Source organism: Neoarius graeffei, chromosome 26 (genome assembly GCF_027579695.1).
Source record: "Neoarius graeffei isolate fNeoGra1 chromosome 26, fNeoGra1.pri, whole genome shotgun sequence".
NCBI classification, from domain to species: domain Eukaryota; kingdom Metazoa; phylum Chordata; class Actinopteri; order Siluriformes; family Ariidae; genus Neoarius; species Neoarius graeffei.
Window position 1 is genome coordinate 30,105,663 of NC_083594.1, and position 24,128 is coordinate 30,129,790.

The following is a 24,128-nucleotide window of genomic DNA, read 5'->3' on the forward strand; positions in this document are numbered from 1 at the left end:
TCAGCTCTGCTGTACTGTAAACGCAGTCACAAAACCCGGCAAGAAAAACACAATAAAAAAAATAAACACAAAGTAGCTGCCAAAATGTGAGGAGCGCTGGGCTGCTGCGTCTGGATGCACCGCCATCGTATGCAGTCATATGCATAGTTTTCTTTGGACTGTGGAAGGAAACCCACGCAAAAACATGCAAACTCCACACAAAAAGGCCCCAGTCGACTGGCAGGTTTGAACCCAGAATCTGCTTGCTGTCAGGTAACAGTGCTAACCACTGCAGCACTGTGCCACCCTAATTTGTTTATGGCATACTCATATGCCTACTTTCTCTAGAACATGCCAAATGCTTTTGGACAGCATTTATTTTTGCTTTTGTACATATTAAAATGACTTCAGATTTGGGATCAAAAAATTGAATGGTTATTTACATGTATGCCTCTGTATTAGTTTAAAGGAACAATCATTTTCAGACGAGTACCCAACTCAGTTTTATTCATTTCGACCAGTCAAAATCTTTTCTTTAACCTGAAATACATACAGTACTATGTTAATTTGAGTTTTTGTGAGAACACAATTTACTTCTGTTACAAATAAATATCTGCTTCAAAACTTAGTTTAGGGATATGTTCAGAAGGTAAAGATGTAGGAAATCAATTTACAACTTTATTTCTTTGTTACTTTTGCACTTGTACGTCGCTCCGGAAAAGATGCCATGTTTATCCAGAAAGGTTTACTGGCAAAATAGTTTACCACTGCAAACATGTTCAACCTTTATAAGTATAGGAAAAGATGCTTACATTTCACACAATTAAGATAAACAGCATACTTTAAGAAAATTAAGTCTTCTTGAATGTCTAAGTCTCCTGAAAGTTGTGTTTATTTGTTAGTACTCAATTTTTTTTTTGGGGGGGGGGGCACACAAGGAAACTTCACCAATAGATAAGCACAAAAGATGCATCTTCTCTTGTCCCAGCAAGAGAGACCCTGGATTTAAATAGGGAGAAAAGAAACCAGCAGGCTGAGAATGTGAAAATCTATGCTGCAGAAGGCCCAGGGTTTAAAAAAAAAGGGGGGGGGGGCTTTTCCTTTTTTGTTCAACAAACATCTTCACTGGTGGACTGCACTGGCATGTGCTTCTTAAATGAATGAGTTCCTTCAGTGCTCCATGTAATTTTAATACTCCACAAGTTCATGGAACATTAAAATGGCTTAAATTATGGCTGCTCACTGGTACTGTCTATAGTCACCAAAGGATGAAGCAGACATTGAGGGTGGTTCCTCTGCCAACTGTGGACCTGACAAAAAATGGCAGAAATTAAATTCTTGGCCATTTATAGTCTCAAGTTGGTAAGATATGCTACAAGCCATACTCATATTTTGCACACTCACCAGCTGGGAGCTGTGATGAAGCAAACCTTGTGAGAAGGATTCCAGCACCTTCTATCAATGCTAGCAGTATGCCTCCCATAGCCGCAGAACCGACCATAGCCACAGGCCCATCTAAGGATAGAGAACTTCAAATCAGCACCAAGAGTAAAATACAGCAGACAGCCAAAAGAGAAAACTGATGGTTGGGAGTCTAGAAACATTCTATAGTTACAGTTCATTTCAATTCTTTCAACAACTAGTAAGGAAATAAACAACTCACAAACTATATTTTTACATGCAACTCACTTCTTGCAGCAAGAATTGCGCCAGTCATAGCTCCACTAGTTATTGAGTTCCATGGGTCCTCTTTTCCACGCACCTTCACTAGACCACAGTCAATCATTGAGAAAAGCCCACCCCATACAGCAAAGCTTCCTGCAACAGTCATAGTTTACATGTGTTCGCATTTCAGAATAGTACACATTTTATACAGGTCACCTGTTACTTGGCTGCCTGTCTTTATCTTGCATAGCAAATACAACTTAAAATAATATTTTGCATTAACTTGAAGTTACTATACATACAAAAATATGAACATACAAAAAGTATTCAATTAATGAACTGAAAACTTGGTTACTCGTAATCCTTAACGTTGTCACTATTTTCATAAGCAAATAAGCCATGGCATACTCATGTGTCTGTGCCCTTCTTGTACCTATGCCAGGCATCATTGGAGCCAAGCTAGGACATACAGTACAAGTGGAACTAAAACTAGCTTAGACTGTTGATTGATTGATTGAACACTGTTAACAGTATTGGCCTGCAATGTCTCAGGTTGGAACAGTTTCTCCACTGGTCCAAAAATTCTCAGTAGCACAGTGACCATCTTCCAGTGTTTCTTCAAAGGTATTTTTTTCTGCTGAGGCCAGCAATTAAAATGATTTAAACTGAAATTTAAATTAACGTTTCAGATTAATTATCTACAGTAATATTTTATCACTATGTACAATGCTCAAAGGTTATGGGTCATTCCGTGCCAACTCACCTAGGGGTCCCCAGGTCACCCCCTCAGATTTTGCTGGAAAAATTCCTAAATGTAGATCTATATGTTTCTACACTCTCTGCAAAGTATTAGCTTTCAATTCCTCATAGTTTCCGAAAAACAGGCCTTTGAAATTTGACCCCCAAAAAGCTAAATTTGCAAAACGTGCTTTCTTCCAACTTGAGGAGCTTATAATTTTAAAATGGATTAAACCTGGAAGCCAATATTGAAGATATTTACTAAATGGCATCCATATTTTTCAATTATACCATCAGTTAGCCTCTGGGATGCTTATTTATCACTCTATAGGAAGCCAAAAATGGCTTTTCGGCCAAAATGATATAGGGTGTAACTATAGGAGCTATTCTAGAAAAATGGATCAACTCAGACTTTTCTCCTCATAACACAGTAATTATATGGTCATTATCTGTTCATATGTACATTTTTTCCAGGATAACACTGTTAGGTGATGAATTACAAAAGTTTTAACATAAGCCCATCTCTCCGAGGGCCCAAAATTAGCCCATTTTTGCCCCCTAGTTTGACCATGTGGCTAGGGGTTCAGGATCTTCATTTTTTTTTCTAAATATTGTCTCTTATAGGATGTATCTACTGACTAAATTATTTTAACGAACACCCATGGCTTCATATTTAAATCAATTTTTATGTACACAAACTTTATGATTATTCCATTTTTCTCATATTTATCAGCTTATAGGCCTGAAATGGAACTATCCTGGACAGAGGTACGACAGAGTTTTATAAGCTGCCATAAAAGTTTAGATTGTTGTATCAGAATATCTCTAGAAAATGTTTATTTGAGTAGTATCTCATTTCTTTACTACATACAGATACACACATGTACACTCTATATAATATGCATGTATACAAAGACAAAGAGTCATTTTTACCACTTTTAGAAAACTCAATGCCATTTTCATCTGTCCTGACTCTTAATATCTAGTATTAAAAGGTGCATAATGTTACATCTTAGAAAACAGATCTTGAATATGCTTAAAGTCATGCTGTGACAGTTGATACTGACGTCCTCCAGATTTTATGTCGGGGGCCTCAACCACACAAAGAATGTCCAGACAGACAGGCTGACTCTGCTGTCCCTAGACTGTCACTCCATCTGGTGGTGTATGCCATAACTAACATGACTTCAGTAAACTGTTAAAGTACTGTTGGACAGGTTTTTAAATAAAACTCCAAACATGTATGGATCATGATTGAAACAATATATTTATGTAGGGTTTTTTCTAGAAAAATTTAGTATGAGGGCGCTCACCATGGCGAGGGAGCGAAGCGGGGGGGGGGGGGGGGGTGCCGTTGTCCCCCCCCCCGCCGTGCAAAGCCTTTGAAAAATGCTCCAATGGGACATTCTGAGGCTATCTGAGAGGGAAATTGTAACAAATTGTCTGTCAACATTGAAAAAGAAAGAAGTAATCATCTTCTGCCCCGGACAGTCTTTGGCTTTCTTCCGCTTCGTGCCGCGGGATGACATCTTTAAATGCCCAAGTGTCAACAAAAACAACTCGCGAACTACTTCTGTCAAAAGCTCCCGCGCCGGTGGGTGAAAGGTCATTCAGTCTCGAGAAATCTCGCTCGACAAGTCAGCTGACCTTGTATGTAACCCATGTCAAATCTCGCGAGAGCAGCCGCGACAAGCAAGCAACTAAACAACATGGCGCCTCAGTCTGGAAAACGCCAATTCGGATTGTTTTTGCACCGTCTGGCGGTGTATCTACTATGATTGGAATATTTTTGGAGCAATTATAACGTATTTGATGATCAGACACATTGTCACGTAATGTTGCTGGGATGTTTTCACGGAGTCGGTAAGGGGGCGCACGCCGAGAGTAAGAGGGCGCAGCGCCCCTGTTCCCCCGTTTAGACGAAAGCCTGTTATGAATAGCAAAAGTACCTAACATTATTACCAGTACTTTATGAGTAGAATAATCAATGTTGTCACATAACCTCACTTAAGGACCTCTTCATAAATAATTACCAGTTTGGGCCAAATTACCATTTTCAGTTTCCCATAGATAGAAAACTAAGCATTCTTCAGGCACTCTCATTCCAGAATATGAAAATGTGTATGCCAGTTTATAGATCTGTGCAGTATCACTTTTCTATATAGTTCTGTTTCAGATTTATAAGGTCCTGAATATGACAAAACAGTGATTTATGAAAAAATGTTCATTTACATAAAAATTGATTTAAATGTGAAGCCATAGGTGTTTGCTAAAATAACTTGGTCAGTTGATACATCTTATAGGAGACAATATCAAGAAAAAATTAGAAGATCCTAAACCCCTAGCCACATGGTCAAACTGGGGGGCAAAAATGGGCTATTTTTGGGCCCTCGGAGAGATGGGCTCATGTTAAAACTTTTGTAATTCATCATCTAACAGTGTTATCCTGGGAAAAAATGTACCTATGAACAGATAATGACCATATAATTACTGTGTTATGAGGAGAAAAGTCTGAGTTGATCCATTTTTCCAGAATGGCTCCTATAGTTACACCCTATTTTAGCTCATTTTGGCCGAAAAGCCTTTTTTGGCTTCCTACAGAGTGATAAATAAGCATCCCAGAGGCTAACTGATGGCATAATTGAAAAATTTGGATGCCATTTAGTAAGTATCTGCAATATTGGCTTCCAGGTTTAATCCATTTTAAAAGTATAAGCTCCTGAAGTTGGAAGAAAGCACGTTTTGCAAATTTAGCTTTTTGGGGGTCAAATTTCAAAGGCCTGTTTTTCGGAAACTATGAGGAATTGAAAGCTAATAATTTGCAGGGGTTGTAGAAATATGTAGATCTACATGTAAGAATTTTTTCAGCAAAATCAGAGGGTGACCTGGGGAGTTTCCAGAAATTTAGGTGAGTTGGCACGGAATGACCCTTATGTTTCTTAGCATTATGTGATGGGAAAACAATGCAAGTACTTCGTCAGGATATAGATGGTAATGGGTTTGCATTTGTTGCCTAGCTGTGCTGTTTGATAAAGAATAACTGTTTATGGAACAGATGATTGGACAGAGGTTCACATACAATGTACTCATACCTCCTAATTGTGGAGCCCTGGTCCTGATGGCCATCAAGCTCCCTCGCAACCTGTGGCTCATGCCCTATGATAAAAACCATAAATCTATCAAAATTAAATTAACAGACATAGTTGAGATTCCCAAAATGCATTTTCAGAGACAAATAAATAAATAAATAAATAAATGAGTCAGAAAAGGATTAAAAAGCATAAAGCAGCCAAACATACAGAAGGTGAATTTCTAAAGCCTTTGACAGCCTGAAATATTCCTCCACCTATGGCTCCCATGGTGAAGGCACCCCCACAGTCATCCACAATCCTCCAGGGGCTAAAAGAAGAGGATCAAAAGGTAAATACGAGGGCAAGGACATTATTTTTTTCATTTTGCTCAGTTTATTGCAAATAGGTATCAAAAAGGTGTATAATTTTTCAAGATTATCTCCATTTCATTCAATGCAAGCGTTCCAGTGCTTAACAAGTGTCTGTATTTCCCCCAGTCCATTTTCGTGTGCAGCTGCTGAGATGCCATCATTTATGCTTCATCCTACTTGAAGATCATTCCTAGTGTCTCCTTTAGTGGTCCAAAAACAAGGAAATCACTCCGTGATTGTTGAGTACTCACATAAATTAAAGCTGTATACAGCATGTTTCTTTTTGTCAAATTAATTTTATTTGTATAGCACTTTAACAATAGACATTGTCACAAAGCAGCTTTACAGAAATATATAAACTCCTGATACAAATTTTAAAAACATGAACTGACAAATTTATTCCTAATGAGCAAGTCCAAGGCGATGATGGCAAGGAAAACCTCACTGAGACAACATGAAGTAACATTGAGAGGAACCAGACTCAAAAGGAACCCATCCTCATTTGGGTGATAATGGCTAGCATGATAACACTTCTGCTTTTAATGCAGTGTCGCCTGAGGGCCTGAAGATCACAGGCATCCAATGTCAGTTTTCAGCCTTGTCTCGTGCATACAGAGATTTCTCCAGATTCTCTTATGTACCATAGATCCCCAAATTCTTTGCAATTTTACATTAAGGAATGTTACTTTTAAATTGTTGCACTGTTACCCACAGTCTTTCACAGAGCGGTGAACCCCTCCCCATCTTTACTTCTGAGAGACTCAGTCTCCGAGATGCTCTTTACCCAATTGTGTTACTGACCTGTTGCCAATTAACCAAATTAGTTTTTTTTTTCCAGCATTACACAACTTTTTCAATCTTTTGTTGCCCCGTCCCAACTTTAACGTGTTGCTGACATCAAATTCAAAATGAGCATATTTTTCAAAAAACAATTAAATCTCAGTTTCAACATTTGATAAGTTGTCTTTGTACTATTTTCAAATGAAATATAAGGTTTCCATGATTTGCAAATCTTCACATTCTATTTTTTTTAATGTGTTTTACACAGTGTCCCAATGTTTTTGGAACTGGGGTTGTACTAAAATCAAATTCCATACTTTTCTATACTATGTAAGAACCCAGTCTTTCCCATTTTAGGTGTGTGTGTATACGTACATACTCTAAAGGACATCTCTTTATGGTGTTTGAGACATCTCCTGAAGTTAGCATGCTAACCAGCTAGCCCAGAGACAGAATGGACTGTCAGTCTCATAATACACCTTTGTACCTCAAGAGCCGATAGCGCCTGTAGCTTCCAGTCTGCCCTCAGTTGAAAATAAGAAGTCGTCATGCACGAGACATCACCATAAATGGAAGTCACTGTGCAATTAGACCCACTGAGTGGCAGCATTAAGGCCTCTGCATGCTCTTGCGACAAGGCTTTCGCAGATAGCTTTTCGCAGACAGTTGTAATTTATCGTTGAGCGGGGAGTAATAAGCGTACGCGATGTTATTCACCGCCACAACACAAGGGGGCGCGAAGTTGCGAAATCGCTAGGAGTAGTTGGTGGGTGTGGTTAGTGGAGTGTTTATCCTCCGGTTACTTATAATGACTAGAACTGGAGTCGTATAGATGTACGTACTTCCTCACTTCCTCGATCAACCGCTCTTCGTGCTGCTCCATCTTCGCTCGTATTTTTAAAAATGGCGGTCGTGAAAACAAACCAAACCGGGAAAGTAGGGAAGCGGAAGTGCGTGTACAGCGGATGTAGAGTGGACCAATCAGAGCCCTCTTGTCTGCGATGCTGTCTGCGAGGCTTCTGCGGTGGTCACAATTTTTGGGAGGTGCACGCAGAGCGTCTGCGAAGGTGGGGGGGCTACGCAGACGCCATCTGCGAGGACTGCGTTGTCAGCATAAATTGGCCTTTAGAGTTCAGCTGCAAATATATTATATATAAAAAAAATGGGAGAGTTGTTTTGTGATTGACTGTACAAATAAATTCAACAAGAAATCAGAGCCATCCTTACAGACTACAGAAAATTAAAGAAAGAGTTGTTGCTACAAATCAGCAGAAACACCTGGAAGCCTGGCACTAGGGCTGTAACAAATGACAATATTGATAGTCGAATAATCTAATCTATCAATCATGTAAATGAATAATTGATTATTCGGATTATGTACTGCCAATTACCAAATAACTCTTATTTAGCCATCAGCTTTTAAATTTAGCTTGAGGGTGTTCTATGCATCTGTTAACAATGACAATAAAGATGAATACTTCATTCAAAAAAAGTCTAACTTTTAATGAATTTTCCTGCTGATACAAAAGAAAAAAAATCCAATGATCATTTTCCCCATCAACACCAAACAAAAATACAAAAACACTTTCTGTTCACCCAGACCCCTTTGTGCAGACAAAATACCCACTGATCTTAAAAACATTCCTGTCAAAACAGATAAAATTGTTTTCTGATACCATCTAGCATATTACACACACACAAAATGAGGCAGTAGCCACCAAAATGAAGTTAGTCCAAAAATGAACAATCACAGAAGTAAAATATACCAAGTGTCTGCACTTTATATTATTCTACTCTTACAGTTTTCAAAACTGAAACCTCCGAACCAAGGCTGACTGACACACACACACACACACACACACACACACAGTCACCATGACAGAAACTCTTATTTCCCAGAAAAGGCCCGGCGCTAGAGCTCAGTGGTCTCAATACTCTTTTTGACAACTTCCCGTAACAACTTGGAAGTGCATCACACCTACATCACACATGGGACCACTGACCAAAAAAGGCGAAGAAAACGGGACAACCTGGAGTATGTTTTAAAATAGGAATGCACTTTCCCTCTGTAATAAGCATACACATGTCTGAAAGCATGTCTTTAGTCTAGTCAATTTATTTCGAATGGTGAACCGAATTGTATACACTCACCAGCCATTTTAATAGGAACACCTGTATGCATATGCGCAGTGTGCCATTGTTACACTCATCCTTACAACACGATGGACATAGTGGGTCCTGCCTCTATGAGGCAGTAGCCACAAAAATGGATAGAGTTGTTTTGCAAAAGTCTTAAACAATAAATTAAAATATTTCAACCACCGATATGAACGTTTGCATTTTTTGATACCAAGGTTTATACAGATGAGAAGTGAATATGACCAAGCATAAGAATGGAAGATTTCGGTTTGTACACAAACATTTAAAAATGCTGGTAGGTCTTTCCCTGAACTTCTAAAACAACTTAGTTTGTTAAAATGGAGTAAATCTATGGTGAATGGTGATAAATGAAATGAACAGTAGTGGCAGTTCAGCTCATAGTGGTTTTTGCTAATAAATGCTTCCACGCGTCGCAGCTCCGTCCATCACACTCCATTTAAGAAATCTACATTTACACCATATTTTTGCTTTGACAATTGTTTTGAAATGTGCTCCAAATAAAATGTTTCCTCTCCCTCTGTCTGGTTTCTGTCTGCAAGTGCAGGTACTTACAGATGCAGTTGCAGGGGACAGCGGGTGCATAGCAAACTGGTAGCCAAATCCAAGACATGAAACGAGAATCAGAGTCAGGTTCATGCCAAAGGTTGGTCGATGTGCAAACAGCGTCAGAGGAGTATAACGGGCTCACAGTCCAAATACAAGCAGAAACGGTCAAAGTCACAAAAGTCAGAATGAGTAGCAAACAGCTTGCTATGATCAGGTACAGGGACACAGAACAATACTTTGTATATTGTGTTTGTGACCGCTGTCTTTAAAGATCATAGGCAACGGTTTTCAATTTATGCACATTTGAAACGGTATATGTTAAAAAACCCTCTGTAATTTTCTTCTGGTCCCAAGAAGTATTGTTAATAAGTAATAATTAAAATAAGTTAGTGCGGATCGCGGCGAATTTCTGTTCGGCGATTTTTATGACCACTCGGCGCATGATGTCATTTAAGACAAACAAACCGCTTGAGTTGAGTCCACTTCCGTTTACTCGCATTGCCGTTTGGCTCGAGTGCAGACGTGCGTTCGGGAATTTCCAAAGAAAAACCATGCCTTATTGCTGTGCAGTGAACTGTAACAACGAGACTGGTTCAGGAAGAAGTTTTTACCGTTTTCTGAGAGAGGAGAAAATATGGTATTTGGTCTTCTAAAACAGCACGTCATTTAAAAATACACTGAGTATATCAATAAAAGATTTTTAAAGAATAAAGTTCTATTTCTTTGACATATCTGACAGACAGGCGGCACGGTGGTGTAGTGGTTAGCGCTGTCGCCTCACAGCAAGAAGGTCCGGGTTCGAGCCCAGTGGCCGGCGAGGGCCTTTCTGTGTGGAGTCTGCATGTTCTCCCCGTGTCCACGTGGGTTTCCTCTGGGTGCTCCGGTTTCCCCCACAGTCCAAAGACATGCAGGTTACAGTTGAACTCAAAATTATTAGCCCCCCTTGTGGAATTGAACATAATTCTTGATTTCTCCATGAAAATGACCATTGACAACAAATGTTTTTATTCTTGAAATAAATGCACTATGAAGACATTGTCCAACAAGTTTCATTATGATATCTTATTATCACACTGAGTTTCAACCAAAAACAGCAAAAGTGAGATGTTCAAATTATTAGCCCCCTGACCATTAGTCGTCAATTGTGTACCCTTTTTGACCCACAACTGACAACAACCTCTTTGAATAGTTTTTCACTAGGTTGGCACAGGTCTCCTGAGGAATTTTGGCCCATTCCTCCATTGCAAACTGTTCCAACTGGCCCAAATTGGATGGTTTTCGTGCATGGACGTTCTTTTTCAGCACTTGCCACAGGTTTTCTATTGGATTGAGATCTGGGCTCTGTGCAGGCCACTGTATGACGTTGGTCTTGGTATCCTTGAAGTATTGCTGGACTATTTTAGATGTATGCTTTGGGTCGTTATCTTGCTGGAAGACCCAACGACGACCTAAGCGCAAAGTGAGAGCAGACTTCTGCATGTTTTCCTTCAGTATTTTTAGGTAATCTTCCTTTTTCATGGTGCCATGCACCCGAACCAGACTGCCTGTACCTGACGCTGCAAAACAGCCTCACAGCATGATGCTGCCACCACCATGTTTAACTGTGGGAACTGTGTTCACAGGGTTGAAGGCCTCTCCCTTTCTTCGCCATACATAGGCAATGTCCATATGCCCAAACAGCTCCAATTTCGTCTCATCTGACCAAAGCACAGACTTCCAAAACTCATCTTTCTTCTTCAAGTACTCACGGGCAAACTTCAGTCGGGCTTTGATGTGACGATGTTTTAGTAAGGGGGTTCTTCTGGGACGATAGCCCCGAAGCCCATTCCGATGAAGAGCCCTCACAACAGTGTGCCTTGACACACAAACTCCAGAAGAGGCCAGGTCAGCAACAATTTCCTTTGCAGATGTACGGGGCTCTTTACGGACATCTCTGACCATTTTTCTTTCCAGAGTTCTTGAGATCTTACACTTGCGTCCACGACCAGGTTTGTTCTTGACCGAATTTGTCTCCTTGTACTTGGCAATGATGCACCGAACTGCAGTTCTGGAGACTGTAAACCTCTTCAAAATGGCAGTGTAGCCTTGGCCCTTGTCATGAGCCTCCACAATCTTTTGTCGGAGTTCAAGACTTATTTCTTTAGTCTTCGGCATTGTGACAAATAGTAATCCTCCTCATTCATTCAAATGCCCTGTTCCTTGGAGTCCTTTTAAACTGTTGAATGGAGCCAATTGACTACAGGTGTTGCTAGGAAGCCAATTGATTGCACAGGTGTTGTTTAAAAGCTGATTGGTTAATTAACTGTGTTTTAAAAGCAAGAATCCACATGGGGGCTAATATTTTTGACCAACTCATTTTTACCATATTTCATATAAAGACAGCCTAAAACTAATTTCATATTCCAAAATGCACCACAAACATCTGAATAGTACTGGTGATTGTTTGTGTATATCAATTTTTATCAATGCTTTAAACATTTGGAGGATATTTGGGAAAATGTTCCAAAATTTAAGGGGGGCTAATAATTTTGAGTTCAACTGTAGGTTAACTGGTGACTCTAAATTGACCGTAGGTGTGACTGTGAGTGTGAATGGTTGTCTATGTGTCAGCCCTGCAATGACCTGGCGACTTGTCCAGGGTGTACCCCGCCTTTCGCCCGTAGTCAGCTGGGATAGGCTCCAGCTTGCCTGCAACCCTGTAGAAGGATAACGCGGCTAGAGATAATGAGATGAGATATCTGACAGACATAACTCCCATTTTAAAAATCACTTTCATTATCCCTGTTGCTATCGTCAGTGAATTTCTGTCAGATGACTTGACGATAGACTCAGCCATTATGGATCTTTGGTAGTTATCGTGTGGAAGCAGGCTTTATAATTTTTGGGTGTCAACAGATAGAGTTGAAATAGATTAACAGCGAAAAAACTATTTCGTTCACGAGAGAAGCCCACAGTTATTTTTAAAAAATGCTATCGTCAGTCTGTCAGTCTAATGCACCTGACGATAGCAAAATTCAAGCCCTCATCACGCACATGTTGACTGACGCAAAGAGGAAATTCTACTGCGCATGATTTTTGTGACAGCAGACATTTACTTCCGGGCAAGACTTGGAGTTCTGACAGCTAGATTTCATCAAATAAATCAAGGTAAGATTTTCAGTCAGCTATCCTGACGATAGAAATTTTTGACGATAAAAACATTGAGAATATATTTGTGTATTCATATTAAAATTTTTCTGGAGGAAAACTATTGTACGTTGAGATAAATCAGAGCCACTTGTGACCCTTTCAGCCGACAGGCCATTTCAATGTGTTATTTCCCCGCAAAAGTGACACAGTCGTGTCTATCGTCACTGTTCTGACAGACTATGAGATTGCTATCGTTAGTATATGACCGACAGGTGTGTGCTATCGTCACAAAAATGACAGACCTTGTAAAGTGTGATAGCACACACCTGTCGGTCATATACTAACGATAGCAATCTCATAGTCTGTCAGAACAGTGACGATAGACACGACTGTGTCACTTTCGCGGGGAAATAACACATTGAAATGGCCTGTCGGCTAAAAGGGTCGCAAGTAGGGTTGCCAACCGTCCCGATTTGCCTGGGACGTCCCGAATTTTAGGTGAATTTAATTTGTCCTGCGAGGAACAGCTCCCGTCCCGTATTTCAATCGCAGTCGCAGTTTTTGATGAAATATGGATGAAATATTTTGTCCAATAGTAGCAGACTGGTGATTGAGGACACATTGAACCCTTCAACTAAACCGTCCGTTTGTGGGTGATACACGCTGGTGTGGATCGGCTTAATCCCTAATAACCTATAGACCCTTCCCACGTGACGTCACGACAAACGCGGCCGCCATTTTGGACATGAACTACCAGTAGTCTACCACAGCCAACAACGAGGAACGATGGCGAAGCATCGAAAGGAATATAGCCATCAAAGAAAGTTTTTACTTTCAGCAAGACTTCCATCATGCCATTATATTGTTGTGCACCTGGATGTAGTAACCATCAACACACAAGGCAAGATTTATCATTTTATCGGATCCCGACAGATGCTGACCGACGGAGAAGATAGATGGTCTCTAAAATATTGGCAAAATGATGTTTATTGACATAGCAATCATGTGTAATGGGAAGCATTTGCATATCCGAAGAGTTGTGTTTACATCAAAGATAAAATAAACCGATATGACAACGACTGCTGCTGCCGCCAGGTTGGGGACACAAACTAGTAGAAAGGAAGTGTGCCAAGAGACTTCCTTTGTGGTCGATTCTGCTTTAAGGTAAGATGCATTTAATTATTCGTCTGCTGTGGGTTTGGAATCGGTAGCCTGACCGATTCGTTCATGTTTGTGGTGCCATTTGTTTGTTGATGCGTGTTGAAATGGAAGATTGGTTGTTGACATGATTTCCAGTGATGCTTTGGTGCTGCTGTGGATCAGATGTGTTGAGTAGCCTGACTGTTTTTTTTTTTCTTGCGTGTGGTATCATTGTTGACGCGAGGTTGTTTTTTGAACATGCCAATGCGGACACGATTTCCCCTGATGAGTTATGACTTCAGACGCGATGCGTGTGTGGAGGTGTGGAGTCCGCGTGATATGTACGTAAGATAGGCTTCTCATGTGTTTGGAGATCCGTGCTCTGAGACAAGCGCAAGCACCCCCCCCCAAGGGAAAAAAAGGGACCCCCCGAAAATATCAGCATAGTTCGAACACTGGGTTGGAGAAAGTAATGGCAAATAGTGAGTGCACAAACCATAGAAGGTAAACTGTACACAGCGCCAGGGCAGTGTGATGGTATGTCTACTTTTAGATTGTGTTAGCTTATCAATGAACACACTCGTCACTCGACGAGTTTCACGTCTTTACGACGGATACTTAAATGTGTGTTAGGTATTATTGTTGCAGTCTAAGCAGTCATTGTAGCAGCTAGATGAGCGAGAACCGAAAGGGTCTGTGACATAAACCGTTATTTCTTCATGTCCAAAATGGCGGTCGCGTTTACGAAGGTCACGTGAGTGAAAAGGGTCTATACAGTTCGTTCAGTGTCCGTGACATAAACGAGGTGCCTTGATCAGTCAGAATCTCTTTTGATAATCAGTAGAGTTACCCACATTAAATATCCAAAACGAGAAAAGAATTTCAAAGGAAGAAGGAATGGTTGGAAATTTAATTTAGCCACATTTTGTATGAATGAATTCTGTTATGTATATAATATAGCCTTGTATAAGGCCTGTATTTTTATGCTACAAACAATTTTTGTTTTGCCTTTCTCCTGTATAAACAGTAATTACTGAGTTTTAAAATTTTTCCTTGTATAAACCATTTCATTTTCCTGGGAAATGAGAGGTGTCAGTAATTAGCAAACAATAAAGGTTACGGTCAGTGAATTATGGAATCAACGGTCCCCTCACAGTCTAAATAGATCATAATGGAAAGGTTTATGAAAGGAAACATTTTAAAACTCAATAATTACTGTTTATACTGTCCCTTTTTTTCAAATTGTTCTTAAAAATCATACAGAATTTTTTTCCACATTTTATCTTAGGGGGATTTTTTCCTAGGGCTTTATTTCCATGGGGTTATTTTCCTAGGGGTTTATTTCCATTGGGGGTTTTTCCTAGGGGTTTATTACCTATGATCCATCATCATAGGCCTTACTACCATCAATATCATGCCTTCACAGTCATGGATAAAGCATTAGGCCTACCAGAGTACACTACATTAAATACTGTATATACTGTAGGCCTATCTATTATAGCCATACCAAATAACATGTCAACTTATGTCATTATTTTGTTTTGCAAGTAAGTTGACTTAAAGTTAAGTAGAAAATAATGACAAAAAAGGTGAACTTGAAATGTTTTATACTTTCCTGTGTTACTGTATAGTTTTGTTATTCCTAAAAATTAATGTTTCAAACTTTTAGATTACCCGTCAATTGTTAAGGAACTGATGGAATTATAGTGATATTGATGTATGTAATTACATGTATACAATGTACTGTTAATAATACATTCTCAATAAGTATTAACTGCATAAGCGTCATTGATTATAAAGATTTTTGAATTACATGTTCTTTCTGATTGAAAAGAATACATGTATAATGTAATGTTTCATGTAATTTCCACAATACTGGTATTTTACAATTATTGTTGATATTTCAATTTTGAAAATACATTTTATCTTTTTTATTTCAATTTTATATTATTTGGTTCTAGTGATGAGGTATTTAATATTACTAAATTTATCAGATTAATAATGTAAGAAACAGTTTTGTTGCTATTGTCATCTAGAGTGTCTGTCAGAATATGATGGTAGACGTTAGTTTGTCTGTCAGATTTTGATGATAGAAACCGATGTTTCTATTGTCATTTAGCATGTCTGTCAGAAATGACAACAGAAATGGTGGTTTTCAAAGAGATAAACTTTTTTTTTTTTTAAATTGTGGAACATATATTTGCTTCATATGATTATATCATACTCTGGCAGACATTCTATATGATTTTCATGACTTTCCTCCATGAAAAAGATTCAAAATTGTGGGAGAGTGTCTGTCAGATAAAGACTGATTTTGTCTGTCAGAATGATGGTAGAAACACGGGTTAATTAAAACGGCTTTTATTAATTAGTTACCAGGACTACTGTCCTAAAATTTACTATGAATGTCCAAGACCCCAAATGCTACTAGAAAAACTTAATAGAATGATCAAAATAATCAATTCAGCAATTTAAGGAGATGGGAGTTAACTGGCCTCTGTTATGGTAGAATCTGCCAATTGACAAGTCAAAAATCCTGAACAAATCCTTGTGGAAATGAGATAAAGGGATATTTCCTTGCTTAGGAGTAGGCTATAAATAGTATAATGCCGCATATGGCAAGCTAATATGGCCTACCGGCACACTGTCAAGTAATCATTACCTATATCCACTAGGGAGGGTGGTTTAATTATTCTTCAAAAGGGCCCTTATTTAGTATTATGATGAAAGTAGGAATTTATCATAACTACCAGGATAAATTGTTTAGGCGTGAGTCTTGTTGAGGTCCGGGGTCACCGCGATCAGAGCCAGCCGAGTCGCTGTCCGATTCAGAAGCTGCACGGTTAAACCAGTGAGCCACATTCACCGATTGCTTCACAACAGCCATAGGTTCATATATCTATGGTTTCACCTCTCAATATTCAATTTGGAGAGTTCCTACTTCAAAATCGCTATCGCTTTCAGACATTTTACACAACCTCTCACGACCAAAGTCCGTACACGTGCTCGGTTCGCAAGTAAACACAGAACTGCTCCCAGTCTGTTTGCCTTGAATGACGTCACAACAACTGTCCCCTGGAGGTAAAAGTGCGCATAAGTGAGATGTAAACAAACCTTTGGAACTTACGCAAACCAGTATATTTTAACCGTTTTATTCAGTTTTAGGGTGCAAATTAGACACGAGGAAGATTGAATTCACTTTTTGGGTCGTTCTTCAAGAAAATAAAAAGTTGATATTCTACCTTCCACCTCTGACCCTTGCCTATGACCTTTCAGGTATGCTGATTGCTTGAGCTGTGGAACAGATATGGCAGTAATCAGAATTTGGGAGAGGGAGGGCGCTGTGGCACTTGTAGTCAGTGATGGCCATGTTTGAAGGCTGCCACGAACTAGCGTCATCAGTGACAAACCTCCCGGCACTCTCTTTCCTGGGACATCCATGCTTTCTGGGTGCTGGCTTTTCTGGATGTTGACCGTGGAACTCCTGAGTCAGGACCGGGTCCAAAATGTTCCTGGCGGGTACCCAACTGCGCTCCTCTGGACCGTACCCCTCCCAATCCACCAGATACACTAGGTTGCTTTGCCTGCAATGGGAGTTGAGTATTTTGTGTACCAGGTACACCGACTGTCCTTCCAGTTCCAGAGGTGATGGATTTTCTATGGATGGTGTGTTAGTGGCAAGAGGTCCAGAAATAATAGGCTTGAGACATGATGCATGGAATGTGGGTGATAAGCAGCAGTGTGGCGGAAGTTCCAATTTGTAGGAGACCTCATTGATCTGCCGAAGGACCCTGAAGGGGCTGACGTACCTGGCGCTGAGCTTCTTGCATGCATTGGCATCTCATAGGTCCTTGGTGGACACCCAGACTGTCTCCTGGTGCGTACTTTGAGGCCTCCCCTCTGTGCTGGTCAGCATAAAGTCTGCATCTATAGGACATTCGCTCAAGTTGTTGGTGAACGCTCTCCCATACCTTTTCACATCTCTGAAACCAGGCATCAACAGCTAGGATGTGTGTGGGTGAGTATCCCAGGATACATTGGAATGGCGTAAGTTGTGTGGCAGTGTGTTTAAGTTCTGTGCATATTCTGCCCATGGGAAAAAAAAAAAAACGGAGACCAGTCCTTTGTGCTTTCCAAGCAGAACATTCTCAGGAAGCACCCAATCTCCTGGTTAACGTGCTCTACTTCACTATTGGACTGCAGATGGTTCCCAGAAGTTAAGATTTACGGATACTCCTTGTTTGCCCATGAACTTGGCCCACAATTTGGATGAGAACTGGGGTCCCTACTCACTCACTATGTCTTCAGGGATCCCATAGTACCTGAAGACATGGTTAAAAATTAGCTACGCAGTTTCGAAGGCTGTGGGTAGGCTGGGCAAGGGATGAGCTCTGTGGTTTCAAAGTCTTAATGCTTTAGAAAATTGATCGATAACTACCATGATTACTGTATTGTTCTGTGATTTGGGTAGATCAGTAATGAAGTCGATTGCCAGGTGTGACCATGGTCTCTGGGGTGTGGGTAATGGCATGAGTTTACCAACAGGTGGTGCTCAGGGCACCTTGGCTTGTGCACAGCCAGAAAAGGAGGAGGAGATGAACTGGTTGATGTCAGGCCTCATGTTCTCCCACCAATACTTTGCCCTGATAAGCTGGTACATGCGCTGACTTTTAGGGTGTCCCGTGGCAGGAGACGAATGCGCCCACATAAGGTGGCCCCTGTATTGTGGTGGGACAAACATGAGACCTGGTGGACAGATTTCAGGAGAGTTATGTGGCTAACAAGGAACTGGCCCAGAACCAATGTCACAGGAGAGAGCATTCACAAAGCACTTGGGCAGCAGGATAGGAGTGGATTCTGGGTTGCTTGTAATGGAGGCATGAATTTGGGACAGTGCGTCAGCTTTCATATTTCGGGAGCCAGGACGGTATGCGATGGTGAATTGAAATCTTAAAGAGAAAAAAAAGAAGGAAAAAAAGTGCCTACCTGTTGTGGGTTCAAACACTTAGCTGACTTGAGATATTTGAAGCTTTTGTGGTCTGTGAAAATGACAAAAAAAAAACATCCCCACTAAAAGTTCTCTGTTCCTGATGTCGTAGTTCTGCTCAGGTGACTAGTACTGAACACCATTTTCTACTCGTCCCCTTCTCAAACACACACCAGGTTGTAAGCACTCCTGAGGTTAAGTTTGGTAAAAAATACAAGTAGATCGTAGTTGTTCCAAGGCAGAGGGTACTAGTGGTAACAGATAAGGATAGTTCACAGGTTCGGTCCTCTATAACCAATGCAGGGTCTGAGACCTCCTCCCTTCTTTTCCATGAAAAAGAAACCCGTGGATGCTGGGGAGGTGGAAGGACAGATATAACCTTATTGCAGCACTTCTTGGATGTACTCCTCCATTGCAGATTGCTCAGTGATTGAGAGAAGGTAGATATAGCAACATGGAAGGGTAGTGCTTGGAAGGAGGTCAATAGCACAGTCACAAGGTCTGAGAGGAAATAGCCCACTGGCTTTTCCTTTACTGAACCTTGAGCTCATGGTAACATGCAGGGACCTGTTTGATGCCCCCAAGAGAAGGACTCTCCACAGATGTGGAAGCCAAAGTGAGTTGGGGCAGTTGCAAGCAATGCTAATAGCAAGATGGGGAACCATCATAGAATTTCCCTGTGCTGTCAGGAAATGAGGGGATTGTGAAGCTGTAATCAGGGGAATCCCAGAACAATCGCTTGATTAGAATTACAAGTGACATACAATGAAGCGTGTTCCTTCTGCAGAGCCCCAACCTGAATCTCCAGTGGTGGTGTGCGCCTGGTAACCAACCCCTCCCCAATGGGTCCACCCTCACTAGCTTGGAGATTCACTGGTCATTGGAAGTCTTCTATTGGTAGCTCAAGCATTTGAACAAACTTGAGGGCAATGAAGTTGCCCTCTGCCCGAGTTGATCATGTTTCTTGGTGTTTGCTGGCTGGGCCAACAGATGACTGGGCTCACCACAGTAAAAACAGTCTTTTCTGATGTCTCCTTTCTCTTTCTGAACAGGGTATGCGAGTGTTAGATTTCCATGAGCATGGGAGACTGTGCAAGAACACGAACCTGCTGCAAGGAAGGCAGATTACGGAAGAGATTGTCTAGTTTAATAGTCAGATCAATAAGAGAATCTAAGGTGTGCTGCTCATCACAGCATGTCAGTTCAGTGAGGATAAGGTCCAGACCTTGATGGAAAAACAGCCTTCAAAGCTGAGTCATTCCATCCACTACTAGCTGCTAGCGTGTGGAATTCTAAAGCATACTCAGCTACTTTTTCCCCCCCTCTCTCTCCTTACCATATTGTAAGTAGCTTTTCCCCTACCTCAATTCCCTCAGGCTGATGGTTGAAAACTCTTTTGAAGAGTTCAACGAACTGACTCCAAGAAGCTGTGGATTCACCTCCACATTCCCATACTGCAGAGGCCCACCATAAAGCCCTGCCAGTAAGCAGATTAAAAAACTGGGCGATTTTCTGCTGATCAGAAGTCCCCATTAGAGTCGTTAAATACAATGCACATTTGTAGAAGATGCATCTTCCCTTACATTCCGATACATCCCCAGAGAACTTATCTGGTCGAGGTATAATTGTAAAGGGGTTCCTGGCTGGCACTGGACATGTCAGGAGGGCCTGCAAAACAGCAGCAGTGAGCTATGAGTTGCAGATATTTAGATCACTCAACATTTGCTGATGTTCTCCCAACAGGTGTCCTTGCGCTGAAAGAGCAGTTTATTTCGCCTCTTCTGCTACGTCCATGATGGTGAAGTATCCTGTCAGCAGGTGCAGGCACTTCCAGGAGAGAGTGGGTGTATTGCAAACTGGTAGCCAAATCCAAGACGTGAGACGAGAATCAGTGTCAGGTTCGTGCTAAAGGTGTACAAACAGTGTCAGAGGAGTACAACAGGCTCAGAGTCTGAATATAAGTGGAAACAGGGTCAAGGTCACTAAAGTCAGAATGAGTAGCAAACGGCTTGGTACGATCAGGTACAGGGACACAGAACAATACTTCGCATTATGCATTTGTGACTGCTGTCTTTAAAGTGCTAGTCTAACGAAAAATGATATCACCCCTAGAACTTCTACCTTCTAAAACTAGACATGCTAAATAGTTTACTGTCCAAATTGTATTTTAACATGAGACTGGGAACATGTTCTATTTAGCTGGTAAAGCCTGGCTCTTTGAGTCAGTCATTACACGAATGCGTTCCTGGTAAGTTCTTGTTAATTCAAAAGAAGTGATGTCATATGCACAACGCTTGAAAGTTCACGGCATTTCTGGCTTCGTCTGCTTTACAAAGTGTAGCACGTTTTTAAATTTTTTTTATTCCAAAACATGCTTCCTAAGAAGTGGGTCGTTCAAGGCTGTTCAAGTGTTGCCGATAAAAAAAAAAAAAGTGGAATTTCGATCCATTAGCCCAAAGTCCGCAGGACACTTGCGGAACGAATGGGTTCGATTTGTACAGACAAAGGGGCACAACTTCAAGCCAACAGGATGGTTTGATGTCTGTTCCATACATTTTGAAAAAGATACATTTGTGAGGAAAATTCACATAGAAGAATTTGAGCAACATCTGGTACGCGGAGCAGTTTCTACGATCTGGAAACAAAAGTCAGAAGTGCCATCCCAAAGAGCTCACTGCACAGTAAATGTGAAGGTTGTGTTAGGCACTTTCAGTTTCAGCACTGGAGCCAACAGAAGTGAGTAACACATTGCACCATATGCATTGTGTGCAGCAGCCAGGAATTTGTTAGGGTCATAGTTCGAGTTATGTGGGAACCAGTGGGAGCTAAGCTCCCATTAAGTGAGGACTGACTCCCATGAAAGCAGTAAAATCATATCTATGAAGGTCTATGAAAATGCAGCATCATTGTATTTTAATCACAAAACACATTTAATCACACATTTTCCTTCAATATAATGAGTAATATTTATGTTAAAGATGGACACAAACCCTTAAATAATAATAAAAATAAACATGTTTTCCAAAAGAACACATTACAGCTAGGTGCATACTCATGAATGCAGCACCACCATGCCACTATGCATCCAAACTATCCTTTTGAGAGCTCACAAACGTTCTCACATACACACACATTAATCCTTTCTGAAGAACCACTTGACCTTGGTTTCATCCATTGGTGAAGTTTTCAAGAAAAGGATCACAACCACAGCCTGGTCCACTTTGGTCCAGACCACTTTGGTCCATTTTGTCTGTGTGATGGTAAGAGAATGGCTTTTACTTTCAACCAGCAAAATGCATTCTCCCTCTGTTTAAAGTGTAGGCTATAGGAAAATAGCAAAAATAATATGTTCCAAAAAAACACCCACACCATGCTCTGTGTATGCAAGTATAACCTAACGAACCACATTGTCTCTCACTCACAGAAAGCACACCTGTTAAGGCTATTTATTTATATATTTACTCACCATGTCCACGAACCATTCCTCATCTCATTATCTCTAACCGCTTTATCCTGTTCTACAGGGTCGCAGGCAAGCTGGAGCCTATCCCAGCTGACTATGGGCAAAAGGCGGGGTACACCCTGGACAAGTCGCCAGGTCATCACAGGGCTGACAGACACAGACAACCATTCACACTCACATTCACACCTGCGGTAAATTTAGAGTCACCAGTTAACCTAACCTGCATGTCTTTGGACTGTGGGGGAAACCGGGGTACCCGGAGGAAACCCACGCAAACACGGGGAGAACATGCAAACTCCGCACAGAAAGGCCCTCGTCAGCCACGGGGCTCGAACCCGGACCTTCTTGCTGTGAGGTGACAGCGCTAACCACTACACCACCGTGCCGGTCATGGGTCCTTTAAAAAAAAATGTTTTAAATAAATTTTTTTTAAAAAGGGCACAAGACCCCCCCACAAAGATGAATTCATAAGTCAACCTCCAAAATTAAGTTGCTCATAAAACTACAACCTTTTCTGGTTCTAACAGTACCAATTAGGACCATGTAGACCCTATTTTGTGCCACAATGTTAGATAGCGGTGTGTGTGCGCGTGCACATGCATGCAATTACCATTATTGATTTTTACAAAAATAATATCTCTGCAACCTTCAAAGATTTCTTTAGAACTCCACTCCCTCATTCAAGTAGTTTTGCAACGCTCACTCCAGACTTTACAAGACAGCAATCATCAAATACACCCCTTTCCTCTTTACAGTATGAAAAATACCCAACTCTGAAATGAGATAAAGCTCTGCAGTCAAAAATTAAAAGGCTGGAACGTAAAAGAAACACAAATACAAAATCAGAGCAACTGGGTGAATACATTTAAAACTATGGTTGATTCTCCAATAACTGTTTCAGCGGGTACATATACAGCTTTCATTTCTTTACTTGTGCCATTTTTTATTTCCTTTATTTAATCTGACTTCAAATCCATTGCATGGATCTGGTGTGCCTAAAACTGCACTCATATGTTCCCTACTATAGGCACCTAAAATAAAATTTTAAAATTTGTGGCTGAAAACACAGTTTAAGTTTGAAATTTTGAGCATGATTTATGTGTGTGCTTGAGACAGCAGCCCCCCCCCCGCCCCGTCATTGGCCCCAGTCGGCATGGCGACGGGCCTCAGGAGAGCTAAGACACACAAGGTCTTGAGTTTTCTGCTGTTTTTTTTTGCTCAGGACCAGGCCTCGAACAACGACAAATAACTCGACCACGAAAGCAGCTATTCACAAAATTCTTTCACAGTATGCGCTAGAAGGGTCTCCTGAATAAACTGATGTAATTTTTTGTCTGTAGTCTTAAAAATGAGGACACTAGAGCGAGTTAAAAATGAGTGACTTTTCTGTCACGTTTATAATGGGTGTCAGTGAGGCCTCTCGGCTGCCCTCTTCTCAGTTTGAGGCTTGTCATTCAAAAACTGTAAATCCTATCGTTTAGGTAGACACATTGTGTGAATCAGGACAAGTTTTCCTACTACTTTTGAGAAAATCATGTCTGTAGAGTGAAATTTGTGGCTGAAAACAGTTTAAGCGAGAAAGTTTGAGCTTTTTTTCAGCCTCTCTCCACTCTAAGCTAACGAGCTTCACTGGTGTGTAACGCAATAGACACCCATTCAAAAGCCGGATTTTCTCCCGGAGCCAACATGGAGTTTGAGCCGGGACTGATCCGAAAGTGTAGAACCTAGCAGAAAAGTTGAATGCCAGATCCACAGAGGAGAAGTTTTCCTACGTTTTAGAGTTTGAATCACGTCTCTAGGTGAAAGCATGCCAGAGCAGCGGATGTTTGAAAAAGTGCTTTTTTTTCAATTAATTCCATAGAAATGAATGGGTTTTTTTTGGACGATTTTTTCGCGACTATGTCGCGAAAAAATCGTATTCTGTAGAGAAAAGTAATAGCATAGCGAGTCCGATCAAGCCGCACGTTTTGATATATTGTTTGTCTGTGTGCGACGTATGGTTATTGAGTTATTCGAAATCAAAATTTGCGTAGGAGGAAGAATACGGAAGAAGAAGAAGAAGAAACACGTAGAAGAAGACTACGTCGCGAAAAAATCGT

The 24,128-nt window shown here is 40.8% G+C and overlaps 1 protein-coding gene across 1 annotated transcript in view; it reads right to left on the reverse strand.

The window, feature by feature from the left end:
- Positions 1 to 457: 457 nt before the first annotated feature.
- timm17a (translocase of inner mitochondrial membrane 17 homolog A (yeast)) overlaps positions 458 to 24,128 on the reverse strand; it is a 45,467-nt gene continuing 21,796 nt past the window's right edge. The window contains exons 2-6 of the mRNA XM_060910153.1: positions 5,682 to 5,781; positions 5,475 to 5,538; positions 1,669 to 1,797; positions 1,384 to 1,494; positions 458 to 1,289 (exon numbers count right to left, since the gene is read on the reverse strand). Coding sequence (XP_060766136.1) covers positions 1,219 to 1,289; positions 1,384 to 1,494; positions 1,669 to 1,797; positions 5,475 to 5,538; positions 5,682 to 5,781 — 475 coding nt within the window. The 3' untranslated portion in view covers positions 458 to 1,218. The remainder of the gene's footprint in view (positions 1,290 to 1,383; positions 1,495 to 1,668; positions 1,798 to 5,474; positions 5,539 to 5,681; positions 5,782 to 24,128) is intronic.